This window comes from Falco biarmicus, chromosome 2, assembly GCF_023638135.1.
Source record: "Falco biarmicus isolate bFalBia1 chromosome 2, bFalBia1.pri, whole genome shotgun sequence".
Classification (NCBI taxonomy): domain Eukaryota; kingdom Metazoa; phylum Chordata; class Aves; order Falconiformes; family Falconidae; genus Falco; species Falco biarmicus.
Window position 1 is genome coordinate 90,554,367 of NC_079289.1, and position 16,902 is coordinate 90,571,268.

Here is a 16,902-nt window from a genome sequence, read left to right on the forward strand (position 1 = left end):
GTTGCTGGACCATCAGGAGAGGCAGCCCTCTCTGCTCCCATTTCCCTCTGCATGATGGGCACACTGCTGCACCACATAGTCAACTGATGGAATAGGATGGTACCAAGGCCCTTCACAGCCACCAGTAGCAGATTGGTCTCAGAAATCATGCACCAGGGTAAATGATGATGCTCAACTGCATAGAACTATTTTAACTTCCTAGGTTATTTCTACAGAATTTGGTATCAACTTTAGTTTGAACTTGTAGCAAAAAAGACTTTTCAGTTTCAGCAGAACAACAGGCAAAGATAGGGACTGACCTAAACCACACACAGAGAAGCAACAAAAGGGTAGGGAAGGTTCTCCAGATTGCACTCCCAAATGGAGCCCACTAAGCAAGTGCTTCTCAGTAACTACTTCTGGATTTCATGAAGGTAGTATGTACAAAAACATATCAAAACTATTCTAGCCTCATGGGGACATGTGTCATCTTAACAGGTGCCTAAACATTATAAATTGTATAAAAAAGCAGGTGAAGTCCAGTACATACAGACCTTTTGAACCAGACATTTAATTAAAAATTAAAGAAAAGGAAATTAAATATGCAAATTATCAAGTAGATTTTGCAAATTTATAGTAAAGGTATTAGCCTAGAAAACCCAAGATGAATGTCACTACTGAGATAAGCAGAGGTATATATACAGCACAATCCAAGCTAGTATTAAAAAACCAGGAAGCAGAATTTTAATAAAGCATTTACTAAGTACCAGTATTCCCTTATTTTTGTTAGACAATGATATAGACAGAGAATTGTGTGAAGAAGGTAATGGCCATTTACAATTTAGGAAAGAATAAACTGCTAAACAGATGGTCTCATACCTGTTGTACTATTGTTGTTAGTTCCAGACAGAGCTGTATGACATTATTTCTTGTTACCGAGTAATCTGTGACAGCAGCAAAAGGTGATCTAAAAAAAAAAAAAAAAAAAAAAAAAGAAGAAAAAGATATATGTTGAATACTAGCATATATCCACTTGCTTCGCTGGTGCACAATGCGCTTCATACACATTGTTTCTAGAATTATTAAAATCACACAGAATACCCAAAATGTACTACTAAAATTGTAAAATATGGGATATACAGCCATCAAAAATGTTCATCTCTCTTTGGTTTTTGTAGTTTTTACGTTCCTTTTTAACAAATTCCATTTATAAAAGCATTATTTCTCACAGCCTTCCGGATTACTTCTGGACTGCCTTTACTCCCCCAGAAAAAGCCCGCCTTGCTTTCTGTGTTTTTTTGGGAACACCCTCACAAAGCCAGAGGCACTGCTTTCACCTGTGGTATGAATGGTGTCCAGATGTGAATCAGATCAGAAAATCATTTGGCTGATTCACCAGGATTCCTGGGACGTGATCTAATATCTGGTAAAAGTAATGGAGAGACTCAGAAGAAGTAAAATCTTATCCAGAGGGGAGAAGAGCATTTCGAGCTAGAGATGCATCAACACTCAGAAACAGCTGCAAAGGCTAAACTGGAGGCGCAACCTAACATCCCCCCACGCTGATTGTGCTACAATCAGAAGTGCTTCATGAAATGAAAAGTTTAATTGAGCATTTAGAGATGTCACCTACACATATCCTATACCTTAAAACTTCATGTTAGAATGCTTACAATGCTTGCCTACCTAGAAGCTTGATGCTTTCTAGAGGTACTGCTAGAATGGAGTTCATTAGTGAGGCTGGAAGTCATCTCATTTCTGTACTACAAGTCTGTGTTAAACTATAAACTCAACTTGGCCTATTTTCTATATTCAGTAAGTAGCCAAAAACTAGGCAGGACTGATATCCTGCTTGATATCCTGACAAGAGGAGTCAAGATTTTGACTTCATCAGTGCTGCAAATGAGGTTTTTATGGGCATTATCAGCATCACAAAGATGGCATTTCTCCCTAATATACCTGCTTCAAACATTTAAAACAAAAAAGGGTGGCAAAGAACCACAAGGATTGTAATGTCTGAATAAACTAACAATAAATCATGTGATTGCCAAAGTCTTAAACAATACTTTTAGTGTGGTTTCCTTTAAATTACACTGGGTGACTAGTCCCTTCTCCAACTGTCTTCTTTCATCACTTCTCAGAGCATACATACTGGTATATACTTTTAAGAATTTTACAGCATCGGTTGGTATTATGCCTTCCTCATTTAAGCGTAGAGACAAATTTCCAGAACAAAGAACTCTGCTATAAGCATGCTCAAATGATAACTACAAATATAGTTCTACAGGTTCTTAATAGGTTTCTAAATTTCTTTTCCATATGCAGAATTCATGAATTTTTAGTGCAGGCAGATTTGGAACTGTCCATTAATGAACTCATGTGAAGTTCCCTATCTCTGCCTGCTTCTTCTAATGCCCTCTTTTTTTCTCCAGGGCTCCCAAATCCAGCCCTGATGGTTCATAAGATAGAATGAACTTTGAGGTGCATACTCAAGTCTTGTAGCTTTAACTTCATGTAATACTTCATACAACAACATGTACTTTCTGCCTGTATTTTCTAGGGAGAAAAGCAGTACATTCTTTCTAAAATAAAAGTACAGAAATTGGAAGCTGGGCAGAGTTTAAGAAACATTAAAGGCAACAAAAGAGTGAGGACTTAATAGACAGCATGTGTGTGAGTTTCAAAAGGTGCCTTACCAAAGCTATTTGACACAGACGTATAATCACAACTCAAAGTCCAAGTTTTAGGCAGCATATGGCAACTGTACTGTACATGCAAACTACAGCAGGCCTACCTACAGACACACACACAGATTATTACTGAAGTTCAGGAGATATGAGCATATTAAAAGTTAAAAGGAAACTGAACTGCTTGGTTATGAACCATAATTGTGTTTAAAAAACTACATTAGCCAAGATGTACAAAAATACTGGTATTTTTCCTTTCAAAATTGTAACTATTGAGGTTCTGAAATCTACCTGAAACCTTGATTTAAAAAGGTCACGTTCAGTTATGAACTCACTTTTATTGAAGATTAATGGAATCAAGCCAGCAAATGGTGTTATTTTACTTTAAGTATGAGCCTTAATACAATTTGATCCTCAAATTACACAACTGGAATCTATTTGACATTTGAAAACCTCCAGCATTTCTCTAAACAAAATCGCATGGTAATCTTTGGCATCTAATACTGCATCATCTTCCCTCATACTTTCACAATTTAGTTTGGTTTCATGGTTCATAAGGAAAATAATGACATTTTTACCATCAATGCTTTTAGTGAAGATTGTTAGAAATGCCCCAAATAATTTTTGTTGACATTAAAGAACAAGTAAAGGGACTGAGACATTACTCATTTTTGTTACACTGAAATTTACACAATGAAGATTTACTGAAAACAACATGTGAAGTAGGCAGCAAGGGTGCCAGCAGGAGGGAAGAGACCACTAAAAATCAATAACTAACATGTAATATTTTGAAAAGTGCTTCACAACTTGGAAAAATAAGGAGACAGCTCCATTTATACAGACTTTGCTTCTGCAGAAAATGTAAGGGATCCTTGAGCTGCCTCCTCTGTAGGTCTCTAGCTTATAAACCAACTCACTCACATCAGTTTCTGCCTCTCTAGGGTATTCCTACAAACTGGACTAGTAAAACTACAATTCCCTTTCTTCCTCCTCCCCAGTTCAGACCACTTCCCTGGAAGCAATCTGCACACAACTATGCAGCCACTACTGCATAAGCAACTGGGGAAATGGTAAGGACCTCTTTAAATATTTACTACCAAAGGAAATATATTTTGGTATTACATCCCAAGCCTCAATTTCAACAGTCAAAGTTCAGCAACACTTAAGTGTAATAACATGCCAGCAGTTTCAACCAAAATATCAACAGAAACTTCATTGTAGGATCACTGACTGGATTTCATAAAAGACAGCGTGAAACACCAATCTGACAAAAAAATGTTTCATTGACAATATTTCCGCTGATTGTCATTTCAATACAGCACAATATTATTGACTGTGAACAGACAAAATAATATGTAGAAATGTAAATAAAGCCCACATACACTATAACTTTTCAATTGGCTGCTGAAACACTTTCCTTCTCAAGGCACCAGAAACACACCAAGCAAAAAGAGTTACTTTTTTATTAGACCACTTCCCTCTACTTTTCAAAAATTGTTTCCATGGCTTGGTTGAGACATTTCTATCAACTTCCAATTTCTGTTCTTTTCTTTCAAAGCCACACCTTTTGCAGTCCCTTGAACCTTCAAGTCTCAGGTACCTCCTATGGCTCCAGTGAAGAAAAGTCCCTGAGAACAACCGCAATTTTCAACATGTAACATCTGCCTTGGACTGGGGCCACGTGTCACCTCACTTCCTGCTGTGACATTGACCTCAGTGTCCCATTGCCTCACCTCTCAGTCATTTCCATGACCTTTTCCAATATACATGTCCCTAGTCATCAAATCTTTTTTACTCAGCTTCTCTTGTAATTTATTTGTTCTTCCTTCAAAACATCCCACTGATTCTTCCTTTTCAACACCTACATGAAAACACCTTTGCAGCTCCACAGTGCACCTACCTGGCCATGTGCCCTTTCCCTTCGTTTTCTCTTCCAGATCTCTGCTGGTTCCCCCTTTCCATTGTCTACTCCCCTACACCTGATATCTTAAGGCAAAAAGATTTATGCAGTCACATCAATGCTTCTGCACATGCATGCTGAGTGATTTTGCCCTTGTTCTCACCTTTTCTCCTACCTTCTCCTTTCCAATATTTGAAGCTATTAGCCATTTTCAAATCACTTTCACAAATGGGTAGGTAATAGGTTTCAGGATAATTAAGTTCATACATGTTTTGTGATCATGCAGCTGGAAAAGTGGGAGCCTCATAATTTTTCCACTGTGCAAACCCATGTTGTGAGCCTGCACCTTATTAGGAACCAGATTCCAGCAAGATGAAGAGCCTCTAAATGCTAACTCACAGGGGAAAAAAACAATTGGTGCTTTTTTTTTTTTTTTTCCCTCATTAAAATCAGTCAACTTCAAGACCCTAACCTACAGGAAATAAGGTTTCCCTAGCATCAGGAATGACAGAGCTACTGCTCTGCTCCTTTTCAGATGTTTCAAATGGGTGTTTGAGATAAATAATAAATCAACTCTGAAATGTGAATTTTTTTATACATGTGTAATGCAGGCTGTAACACACATGCATGTATGTATACACTTTGATGAACTGAGACCTAATTAAAATCTTTAGCAGTGTCAGCATATTTCAGAATGAAAAAACAATATTATCTACCATTCAACAATTAAGCCACCCTGAAGGACTGATTGAAAAATCAGCTACATCAATACAGCATATCTAATTCCCTCATAGAATTAAGAAATAATACAGTTCAACAGCTATTAATACTCACAACTACTGATTGCACATAAAGGAAAATCCTTCCCATATAATTAGAAAAAGATGTGTATTGCGAAGGAGATGCATATCACTGTTTCTACACTATCAACATTTTTGACCTCATGCTTTAGCCTCCTCATCTGTCTTCTTCATATAACATTTGGTTAGGGGAAAATGATACACAGAAGTAACTATTTCACTTGTAAAAGCTGCTATTTGGACAAATACAGACTGCTGTTAGTAAAAGAATGGCCGCAAAATGAAAATTAATCATATTTCACCACTACTTGTACTAAGCTATTTTATAACAATAGACATTGTGAGGGGTTTAAAACCAGTCCCATACTTATTTTATTATCCTAACAAGGGAAAACATCCTCAGAGCAGTTTGATTAAAATAATAGTTCACAATCTTTTAAAGCGAGAGGTAACCAAATCAGTAATACAACTCAGTCTTCAGAGGTAACACATTAAACTCAAATAAAAATCTGCGTGTACAATATTGTTGCATATATATTTGTACCAAATCCATCTAAGATTCAAAGGTTTAGACTTTCATGAAACAAACATTTTATTTGTATTTCTAATGGAACTGCTTCATGTAGAATCAGGGAGGAATGCAGTAAAATTCACACTGGATAAAATCACTCTTTAAATGAGTGCTCTGTTAAACATTTACAGCTGTTCCAGTAGCACAATGCAGTTAAGTACCATAGCATTCTTAGGCAGCACTTACTGACAGGTTTGGCATACCATTCAAACAAGCATAAAGGGAAATGCATAAGGGAAACACGATTCACAGGTTTAAGACTGAAAACCAGTTGGCAGGAAGAGCATTGTTTGTGTGGTGAGTAAAGGATGGCTACTCTTTGGTTTCTTTTTGTTTGGGTTTTTATTTCTTTTCTCCAACCATCTTGTGTGCAAACCAGATTTACCCTTTTAGGACAAGCAATAACCAAGCATGGCTAATAGGAGTGTATGAAGTCTCTTATAAAGGAGACTCTAAATCAGTAACGCTTCCTTTGTAAGAAAGAAGTTAGGGGCTTGCAAACAATGTTCCTCTTCACTTAAAGCTACAAAGTAGTCACACCACACACATCACCAAGGCTCGTTCACCAAAAGCCATGGGACAAAGAAATCCAGCTGAACCTTTTACCTGCAATGGAAGAAAACCTATGCATTGTGTATGTCACCATGGTGAAAAGAGGGAGATCCATTTTTGAGTGGGGAATATATTCTGCTACCACAGTGTTTTCATACAAAGCAGGCTTAAAGGGTGTGCTGAAGCTCAACACCTAGAATTGCTCATACATAGACAGTGTTTACACCATTGCAGGCTGCACTCCTCTGCAGACAACAGAGCATCATCAAAAGAAGTTTATACAGCCCACAGCGAGGCTTGGAAGTCCTGTTCTGCTGTCCAGACTTAACCACTGAAGCATTCAAATAACCTTAAATTTAGGCACAGATTTTTAACCTTACTTTTCACATATACATATATGTATGTAAAAATGCTCTGTAGAATATTAGCACATTTAAGCCCATGGCAGAACGACTTGCCCACCTGGAGTTAGAAGTCAAAGGATTACCCTCCACCACTCTGAATGGCCCTGAAAGCAGAACTAGACTTGCCAGAAAGGTCTTTTACTCTGAAATGTTACATTTTGTAACTACTGTCAGCAATTTGACCCATAACTTTTATATGACCAACAATTTCTATTTACAGTTGAGCTTTTTGTTCATCTCCTTGTTCCATTTTGTTCATGTATCATGTATCCAGACAGCAGTGGTAAATCAATCAGACTGGTGCACGTTTGTCAGCCTGCTAGCTTTTCTCTGGCCACAGCACTGCAGGTCTTGAATACAAAATCTATCTCCACAAGATCTCTTTGTTCCTACTACTTAGACTTCAGTGTAATCTGCAGCAGCAGTTTAAGTTTTTTATTTCCAAAAGGGGGATAGTGCTAGGGTGAAAAACAAGAGATACAGGAGAGCTACTGTGAAAGACATATTGCACCACTGCCCACACAGATGGCTGAGTCAAAGAGTACACTAAAAAAAACCAGTGTTCCCTGACAAATCCTAATTTATGACCATTAAAATCTGTGGCACAACAACAGTCAAAAAATGTTGTAGTAGTTATCTCATAGGAAATTGATTCTATTTTCTTAAATTTTTAAATGAAAAATAAACTACCACATTATCTTAGTTGTGCCTTTGATGAAGAATCAATTAAAGCCCTAAGAACAACCATCCCTTCCTCACTCCTAGTCTCTAAGTTTGCATTTATAGTTTATATAGATAGTTATTATTTTCTAAGATCCAAAACATTCTTCCTGATGCTGCACAAGATACATGTATGAGGAGTCCTTGCTTCAGGTAACACGGCCCCAAGCACTACAGGTAGGCAGGAGCAGGAAGCCCAGAATCACAACTAAGAAATTTTTCTTGTTTAGTGACATCAGCAGGAAATACAGACTTCCAGGGTGTCTGGTTGGCAAAGAAGACAGAAGTGTGGTGGAGGTGAATGACAACAACATATCAAACCAAGAGCAACATGGAAGATGGCACCAGCAGAAGCAAGGGATGCAAACAAGCTGTGTGCTGGCTGAGCAAAGAGACAAGATGGGAATAGACAATGTTCATGCAGCTGCCACCAAATGTCACACCTGGTCCAGTTCCCTCAGGATCCTTCCTCTTCCACAAAGAGCATTACAGTTCCTCTCAGTTAAGACTATAGTAGAGAGCTCTACCTGTTAAACCTAGCTGTCCCATGAAAGAAATATAATGTACAGTGTGACCTGAAGGGGGAAAATGGGGTACTGAAAGGATTTGTAAAAGATGCTTTTGCTTCCAAGGCTGCCTTTCCTTTGCAGCAGCCTCTGACTCATTAGGAGACAAACTCAGCACTTAACGTTGTGCCAACTTTTGACAAAATTAAATCCTTCTGGCTGTGAGATATTTTTTAAGTTCCGGGAGAAGTAGTACTGTATGAATCTGAGCAATTTTCACTCAGGACTCATCACAATTTCTGTAGTACAACCAATAGGAAGTAGGAAATTAGTAGAAAAGGAATGAGATATGACTACAGTAAGGTACAATAGCTGGCTGTGCCTCTCTTAACCAGAGAGACAGTTAGTTATAAGCATTGCTAAAAGCCCTAAACTTGAAGCTCAGAAGAATTTTCTGGGATCCCTATGATACTGCTTTTAAGTTCATACGTGCCTCTAGACAAACACTAGGAAGTTTTCACTGGTGTCACTGAAGATCAAGTAACATGGTAAAATCTAACGTAATTTTTTTATAAGATGGAAAAAGTAGTTTGATTCTCAAAATCCTCCAGGTGTTCATAGTGCTTTTAGATCAAAAAAGCCATGGATATATGATGTCTACTTAATTCAGAAATCTCAGAAAGGCAGTGAACACCAACAAATCCACACACAAAGCAACACTTCTACAATGTGATTTTCAGGTGGACTGTAAATGTGTGCTCTAAGAACAAAACCTTACCTGTGATAAAATTTCAATTTCAATTGAGTGTGCAGATACTACTGGACATACTACTGTACAGAAAAAAAATACTTTTATGAGGTTAGAGACAGCTTTATGTCAGAAAATTGGAATGCATTCGTACTGTGGCTCCACAATAGTGAACTCACAACAATAATCCTACTTTAATTATACATTTAAAAAAATTCCTCTCCAGGATGGAGTGTATCAGCCCTGTAAAAAGCAGAAGAATTTCCAGGAACCTGACACATCAGAGAAGAAGGAGGATTCTGAAAGGTGGCATGTATTTCTATTCCATAGAATACAACTTTCATGAATTACAGGGATAATTCATGTCTGAAAAGTCTGAAAAGAACACCCACCAATGATCTAACTGAAGTCTAGAACACCTGGATGACCACTTTAAATATTATTCTCTAATTCCTGAGAAGTACCACTGGAGACAGTTTGAAGCAAGTTGCTTTGAACAGCAGGTAAGTAGTTTGCTGCTATAGCCTAAAGTGTGGTTTTCTATCAGCCTAACAGCTATGTTAGTGTACCATACTTTCACAGAAGACATATTATTTCAAGAAAACACCAATCTCATTAGCAAACCGGCTTGGAATATTTTGAAGATTAAGGAAAGAGTATAAAATAAAACATTATTAAGCTGAAATTTTTTTTTTTAAGTCTTTTGTAAGAGAGGATAGATGTTTTGAGCTGAGAAAGTAACAGGTAGTTAAAATTATTCTAAAAACTTTAAGGACATAATCCATTAGTGACAGTTTCTTTACAGGATATTATTGGACGGCTATTTCATGCTCCTTCAAAATCATCAGCAAACCTCTTCTGAAAATGGCTAGAATTCTCTACTAAGTTTTTCAGTTCCTAAATGAAACTAAACAAGAAGACTTTTAAAGCCTGGCAATAAAAGCTACTCAGTCTCTGACACACATCTGGAAATAGGACTGCTCCAGGCAGAGACCTGGAACAAAGAGAGTCAGTGGATCAGCCCTGCACAGTGGCACTGCCAGAGCCACAATGAAAGTTACTCAACAAATCAGAACTCTCACACTCCTTTTCATAACTGTGCCTGGCCTAATGAGGTCCTTATAGATTGTAAGTGTCTTACAGAAACATCATAAAAAGACAAGTGAAGCACAAGTTATATGGAGTCATCACCATTCCTGACATGAAAACTCACATCATTGCATTTCTATGCAAGCTGGAGCTGCTGCTAGCTGTTTTTTCCAGATATGACCTGAAAAACACGCTGCGTAAGGGCAGCCTCGTATGGCTGTTACAATGAGGCAGATAACCCTAAGAGCCACTTTATCCCTGCTAATGCTTTGCTCTCTCCTCTCTCACAACCCACAGATGAAACCGGTGTTAGAAACCAACCGAAAACCTAAGATCTGGGCCCTAGATTTAATAGTAACATCTGTGCAGAATAAAATTAAATCCATGTTCCTGACTTTAAATATTTTATTTTTAAAATCTTTCTATCTCCCCCTAGTGGCTGCAATAGCTTCTTAGAAGGAATATAACAAGCAGAATCTTATTGATCTCCAGATGTTCCCACTTCCTGAAAAAATGCAGTTATTGGCTTGCCTTTATCCTAATTGGGGGCTTCACAAAGAAGGAAGAACAAACCTAACCAAAACATCCATACGCTCATAAATCAGAAAAGTCTTAAAATGTTACAGAAAACATTTGCCAGAACCTGGTGTTTTAAAGTACACAGATCTTCAAAAGAACTTTCCCAGAAATCTGAATGAAATTAAAATACCACTTCTAGGAAGCCTTATTTGGACATTAAAGACAGCATTGCTAAAAGTGGACTAACACCATGGCTGCCCTCATTTTTAACTTCTTGGAGCTCCTGGGTCTGATCAGCTATCATTTCAGATAAATACAAAAGTCATTTTACATTTTACTGGGAGTAGAACTGATATGCGTGGTTTTAGATATTAATTTACAGTTCTTCCCCCACCAACCCTAAAACCTGCTAACAGAATTATCTCTGACAAATACAATATAACTGCTTTTATAAATGTAATTTTAGTAAGAGGTAATTCACAACATATTTCTAGAGGTACAATCAAATTTTACAGACTGGATTTGTCTTTTAATAATAAAATTTGGGCACAGCACACAGTATGACAGTAACACGTTAATGCTTAGATGCAGATGTTTCCTAGCATCAACAACTACTTTATTCCTGAAGTTCAACTACTAAATTCATATTAAGATGCCAAAACCACATTGTTTTTCAATGTGTTAAAAAAAATATGTAAAAGTTTATTTTTTCATACCAGACTATTTCATATAAATAATAATAAATGAATTTCAACTTCGTAACTAACAGCCTTTATCCATTACCCACAATTTCAATGAGAAAACAATCAAGGCTATTTCTAAATAGAAAAAAGTGACAAACACTGATCTACCTATGCAAAAGAGCATGGTTTCCACTGTTCCTTCTGTTTTAAAACCCAGAATGACATGCTGTTCTCTGCCAAAAATGATTTGCAGGGAGAAAAAGTGAAGCCTACAGGTCTTCCAAGTAACAGCAACAAGCTAGAGGCAGAGCTAAAAATGTATTCCCAATTTTTCAAATCGCAATACTGAATTCTTTCCTTGACATTGTATTGCTTCTCTGTGCATATAATGTTAAACACCTAAATAGAAATTTAGGAGTCCAGCTTCAGGTGGTCTGGTTTTGAAACTTGGGGAAAGGCTAGAAAGAGGAGAAAAGAAGCAGCAGTGGTTGCTGCAATCTATTGAACCAAAGAAAGAGTTTGAAGTTCAGCCTAAGAAATAGAAAATATTCATGCCTCACCTAAAATTTCCATAAGGAAATAATTTATGAGACAGAAGCTAGTTTTCCTCTGGAAAATGAAACACAACAAAACCCCAATAATTCTGTTGGATTCAAGAATTACACAAAGATCATACTCTGAATAAAAGTTCAGCTGCTGGATACAAAATAAGATATACTTTTAAATCAAGATAAGCATTTGATTTTCGCTGATAAAAATGCACTGTGATACATTTTACGCATACAAACAAGACTAATTTTAACCACTTCTGGAGTTTCAATGACCATCTTAAATGCCTGCATATTACTCTTGCTACCATTAGAAAAAAGACACTACAGATACAGCAAAGGAGAGCACTTAAGTGCTAGTCCAACATACTTCCTAGGTAATAGAGGTAAAAGTCTAAGACAGTTCTGATACTTTCAGAGATATTTTACCACCATTTAAAAAAACTAAAATGCAACATGCATGGTTACACACACACACACAGAGGAAGTATATATTGACACCTTATTAATGGAAAGTATGCCCACAGTTTTGTGAATTTGATACTATCAGAGCTATGAATCTGAGTTATACAGGTCAAAGTGTTGTTCTATTGTAATAATAAAATAAACATACAACTTAATGATGTCATCCTGTTTCTATATTGTATTTCCAGTATATGTGTAGGGTTGCAGTACATTTAGATGCATTGTACTGAAATGCTATTTGAATTCCATGCTGACTTAACAAGAAAAAATTGCTACAAACATCCTCTCAGAATTTGTAAATTAACTCTGCTTCCATTTCGATGTCTACATTACATTTTGTAAAGAAGTTGGGGTTTGTGCATGTGTGTGAACTGGTTACCTGTGACACATTTGGGAGATTTTACCTGTCCAACCAAGCCAGCAGACTTTTAGCTGCTCCAATCAAATCCACTACCGATGTCAGAAAATCGTTCGGTAATTTGCGGCTGGTCCTTCCATCATAGTGACCACTCCTCCTCCTCCCAGTGATGAAGTTCTGCAGATTTTTGGCAGATGCATTCAGTTTGTGAGAAAGGGTTTTTAGATTTTCTGTTTCCAAACCATAGTTCTGCATTGAAAAAAAGACAAAGAAAAGGAAGTTAGCTTTGCAGCCGAACATGAAGTACTGAGAACAGCCAGACTGCTCTTCTGCCTCAAAACTTAACCATCCCTAATAATTAAGGTAGAAATACACCCACTCATTAGTTTTTAAATATATGGCATGTTCTGTTTCTAAAGTGCATAAAAACAGAACAAAAGAAGAGTAAAATTATAAGTGATCTTTTAGTTGGTTTTAAGCGCATTAAGAAAAACATCTCAAAATGAAGAAAAAACCTAGTCTGGAAGATTGATTTTCAAAGCAGTGATCAGTAGATCAGACTATTCTCTCAGTAGATCTGATGGTTAGGGATCAATCCCTCATATCTATACTCACACCAATTCCTAAAATTGCATTAAGCAAGAGGGCTTGCAAATAGCAGAATATGGAGTGTGCACACAGTATGACACCAAATTACTTTTGTTGGTTTCAGCGATGGAAGCATGTTCATTTCCTTATTTTTATTCTTGTTAGCAGTAAAGGACCACCAGAATCACAGACCACAGAGCTACTCTGTTCAGTGTCTATGTTGTCCTTCTAAAGTCAAGTTGTAAACTTTGCTGCCATTTAAGATTCAACCTCTTAAACTTAAATTATGTTCCTCAGCTGTGCAGCACAGACATAAATAATTATGCAGAAATATTAACAAATAGTACTTGAAAATCCTTCAAATATACAAATTTTGCTGAAACAGCACTACAGAATGCCCTAATTTAATGTTCAATTACAATTTAATATAGTGCCATCATGATTTGTTATTTCTATAATAGATTTGTTTTCCTCACAAGTGCAAAGAATAATAGAGTTATTTCAAAAGAGATCTTCATTTGCCTTTGTAAAGGAACAAGCAATTGCATAAACTTGAGCTTATTATCCTGTAAGATAAGGATGGGACTTCTGAAAGTGGTCCTTGCCATAACAGCATCAGAAGGTTATAATGTGGGGTGCTCACAATTTGTTCAGCTGACAATGGGAAGGGCTACTTATTATCAAAGGTAGACCATTTCCTACCACAAATGAAGATGAAGTAGGATGCAGAGAGCCCCTCAGCTGCACACCGAAAAAATGTACTTCCTAATGACACCCCCTGTCCTCAACAGCTCTCCTCCCATGCCCTCCAGTTTTGGCCCACATACTGATTAGTCCAGAAGGAGAAGAGATGGGAGAAGGTAGGTATTTGCCAATGCTAATTTAAGACCGCTGAAGCTTATTTATCTTAGTCTTTTTTCTATAGGAAATTGAGGGGGGGAGGGGAGAGGATTATTTATAGCAGTCGTCAAGCTCCTAATCCAAACCATCTACTAAATGAACTTAATGTCCTGTTCAGTTGCACAGGGACTACAGAAACATTACACTGAAACTAGCCTCAGTGAGCCCCCAGCCCTCTCCCAATGCCTCCTCCCAAGAAATGGAAGATCATCATGGAGAGACTTGAGCACACCACACGGCTTGTCTGCTGTCTCCCAGCCAGCCTGTCTTTACCATTGTAAACCAAACACCGCTCATGAGGGAGCTGCTAAAATGACAGCCATCATTCCGCAGCACGGAATGCACTTTGGGACTTGGCTTAAGGGGGAAGTACCTAAATGCTAAGTTTGCCCTTTAAAAAAACACTACTGTAACTTCTGTGAACATCCATATTTTGGGCAAGGAAGGCTTTGTGGGCATGTTTCTCCACTGCATAGTTTCTGCACAAGAGCTGTCCTCTGCCACTACGTTCAGTTCCAATTACACAAATTATATGTTTGGGCAGTGACTTTTCCACCATGTTAATATTTGATAGCAATTATACAACAGATAGAGTTAGGTTATAAATAAAAAAGTACAAGGTGAAAACAATAAATTGAGATGGAAAAGAAAAACTTACTTTATTTTGCAGCTAAACAACTCATAACTAATAACTTATTAAATCAGTCCAAATTAAAGCGATGAACATCAGATAAAAATTGTTTTTTTCTGTGGTTTGCTGTGGTTGCTGCGGCTGAGAAAGCACGACAGATACTGAAAACTGGGTAGGAGTCAGCTGGGAAAAAATACCAGGTTTGTTCTTATTTCATTCTACTGCTTGAACATCTAGTTCATTTTGGCAAAATTAACAGGGAACAAACCAAATGAAAGATATTTTGGATGAAAGATACATCACACAAATGTCTTACAGATCAGCCAAACCAAAACCCCACCACAAGCGAGCCCCACGACAACCACCAGCGCATCCCCAGACACAGGGGGAACCACCGCAAACCGTGGGCTGGCCACAGGGTTTCCATCTTTCTGACACACCGAAATGTTGAACTTCCCAATTCAGGTGGATGCTCCTAAGAAGCTGAGTGTGATTATCCAAATACCACGCTAAGGCAGGGGTGGGTGCAGGGAACGAGCTGGCCGGGCCCAGGCACCCACTCACGTCCCCAGCCAGGCCACGCATGAGGTCCACAGCTGGGAGGCCCCTGCTGGATCCCAACGCTCCTCCTCAACAACCTGAAATTATTTCACCTTCCTCTCTATCTCCATCTCCCACTTTGTCACATTGTCTGTACCTCATCTGCTTAGAGAGGCAGGTGATGGGTACCCACCTGCGCTGGTATGCCATACCCACCACAGCAGGAACCCTGACCACCAATGTACAGGCCTCCGGTCCCACCAGAAAGTAAAGCACCGGCAAAAAGAAAATCTGCAATATTGAACACTGCAGATGGTGCAAAACAATGCTCAAAAGTTTATTCTATGACAGGAAAATAGGCTGCATTTATGTACATGCTTCTTAGAAAATCAGCTCCTATATAAGCCTAGTGGCCTCTTGTTAATATTTCAAGTGACAGCCATCTACAGACGCACTCTTTCTCAGATGTGTTTTTTCACCAACAGATATGTGGACAGGAAGAGACAATGTTAACAGATACAAAGTCCATTTTCACACATATTCATCAAATGTGTGTGTGTTCTTTAACGTAAAAGACTGAGGGACAAATATAATGCCTAAGCTACACATAAAATTCAGTCCTACATGAGGAATGGCACTGATTTCAGTAAAGCTTCCACCTGTAATATGAGACAGATAAAGCCAGAGATAGGAAATACAGAGATACATTTCAGGCAGAGTATATTTTTAGGCACCTGTGTTTATTGAAGCCTTCAAGTAGAAGGATCTGAAAACAGCAGCCAAACTAACAAAATCCCCACTTTGTTTATCACTAATATTTCTGGCCCACATTAAAAATGAACAAAGGGTTGCATGTTCTAATATTGAAAAAAACCTTGCTCGAATAGTAAATGCCAAGTTTAAACATACTTTGTATGCAATAATATACTACTAGCAGCATGGTTTTCTTAGAAATGCACTGCATATATTTTCAAGCACCGTAAGAAGATAATTGCAAGAAAAGGAGACAATTCTTTGTTTTCCCCTAGTCTACATTTAGTCGGCACTAACGCAAGTTACGCTTTCATTAGCCAAAATAAATTCACAGCCACTGAAAGAACCACAAACCTCTTCAGAGACACCCTGCCCCAACAGAAATGGCTCTAATGGAGTCTCTTCTGGCAATCACAAAACAAGAACTTGATGAAGCTAAGCTACGCAGAGTAATAGCTTGTCAGCAGGTGTTCAAACTAAAGGTGGTGGGAGCTATTAATAGACATTTTACCTGATAATTACTTTTCTGTGGATTCACATGACAGTGTGAGTGATGAATTGTAGCTCTTTTCTGCACAGCTGACAAGCAGCAGCTCTAATCACCACTGATGAGTTTTGCTTTATTTTTGGTGAGGAGAGCCAGCTTAGTCCCTCTGCCAGCCCATCCTTGCACCAGCACCACAGGGTAGGAAGACACTTCAGTAACCAAACTTTGGAAGTAAACTGAAATTTTCTTGGATTAGCTTGATCAATGTTCACTCCTTGTGTTCCCCGCTTCTCCCAAACAAACAAACAAACAAAAATAATTAAAAATTAAAAATCAGACCTCATTTTATCTCTTTCCTGGCTGGCAGGCAAGTGCTAGCACTCACACTGCTAGCACAGGTTAAAAAGTAAAGTGTTCTTAACTCATATACTGCTATCTCTGCTGGCTCAGACAGGGTGTCTAGAAGCTGCTGGA

At 38.0% G+C, this 16,902-nt stretch overlaps 1 protein-coding gene across 5 annotated transcripts in view; it reads right to left on the reverse strand.

The window, feature by feature from the left end:
- The window catches only part of CNKSR2 (connector enhancer of kinase suppressor of Ras 2), a 220,812-nt gene that overhangs the window by 157,048 nt on the left and 46,862 nt on the right, over window positions 1–16,902 (reverse strand). For all 5 annotated transcript variants that reach the window (XM_056329480.1, XM_056329479.1, XM_056329476.1 and 2 more), the window contains exons 3-4: window positions 12,576–12,778; window positions 859–946 (exon numbers count right to left, since the gene is read on the reverse strand). In XM_056329480.1, the coding sequence (XP_056185455.1) occupies window positions 859–946; window positions 12,576–12,778 (291 nt within the window). The remainder of the gene's footprint in view (window positions 1–858; window positions 947–12,575; window positions 12,779–16,902) is intronic.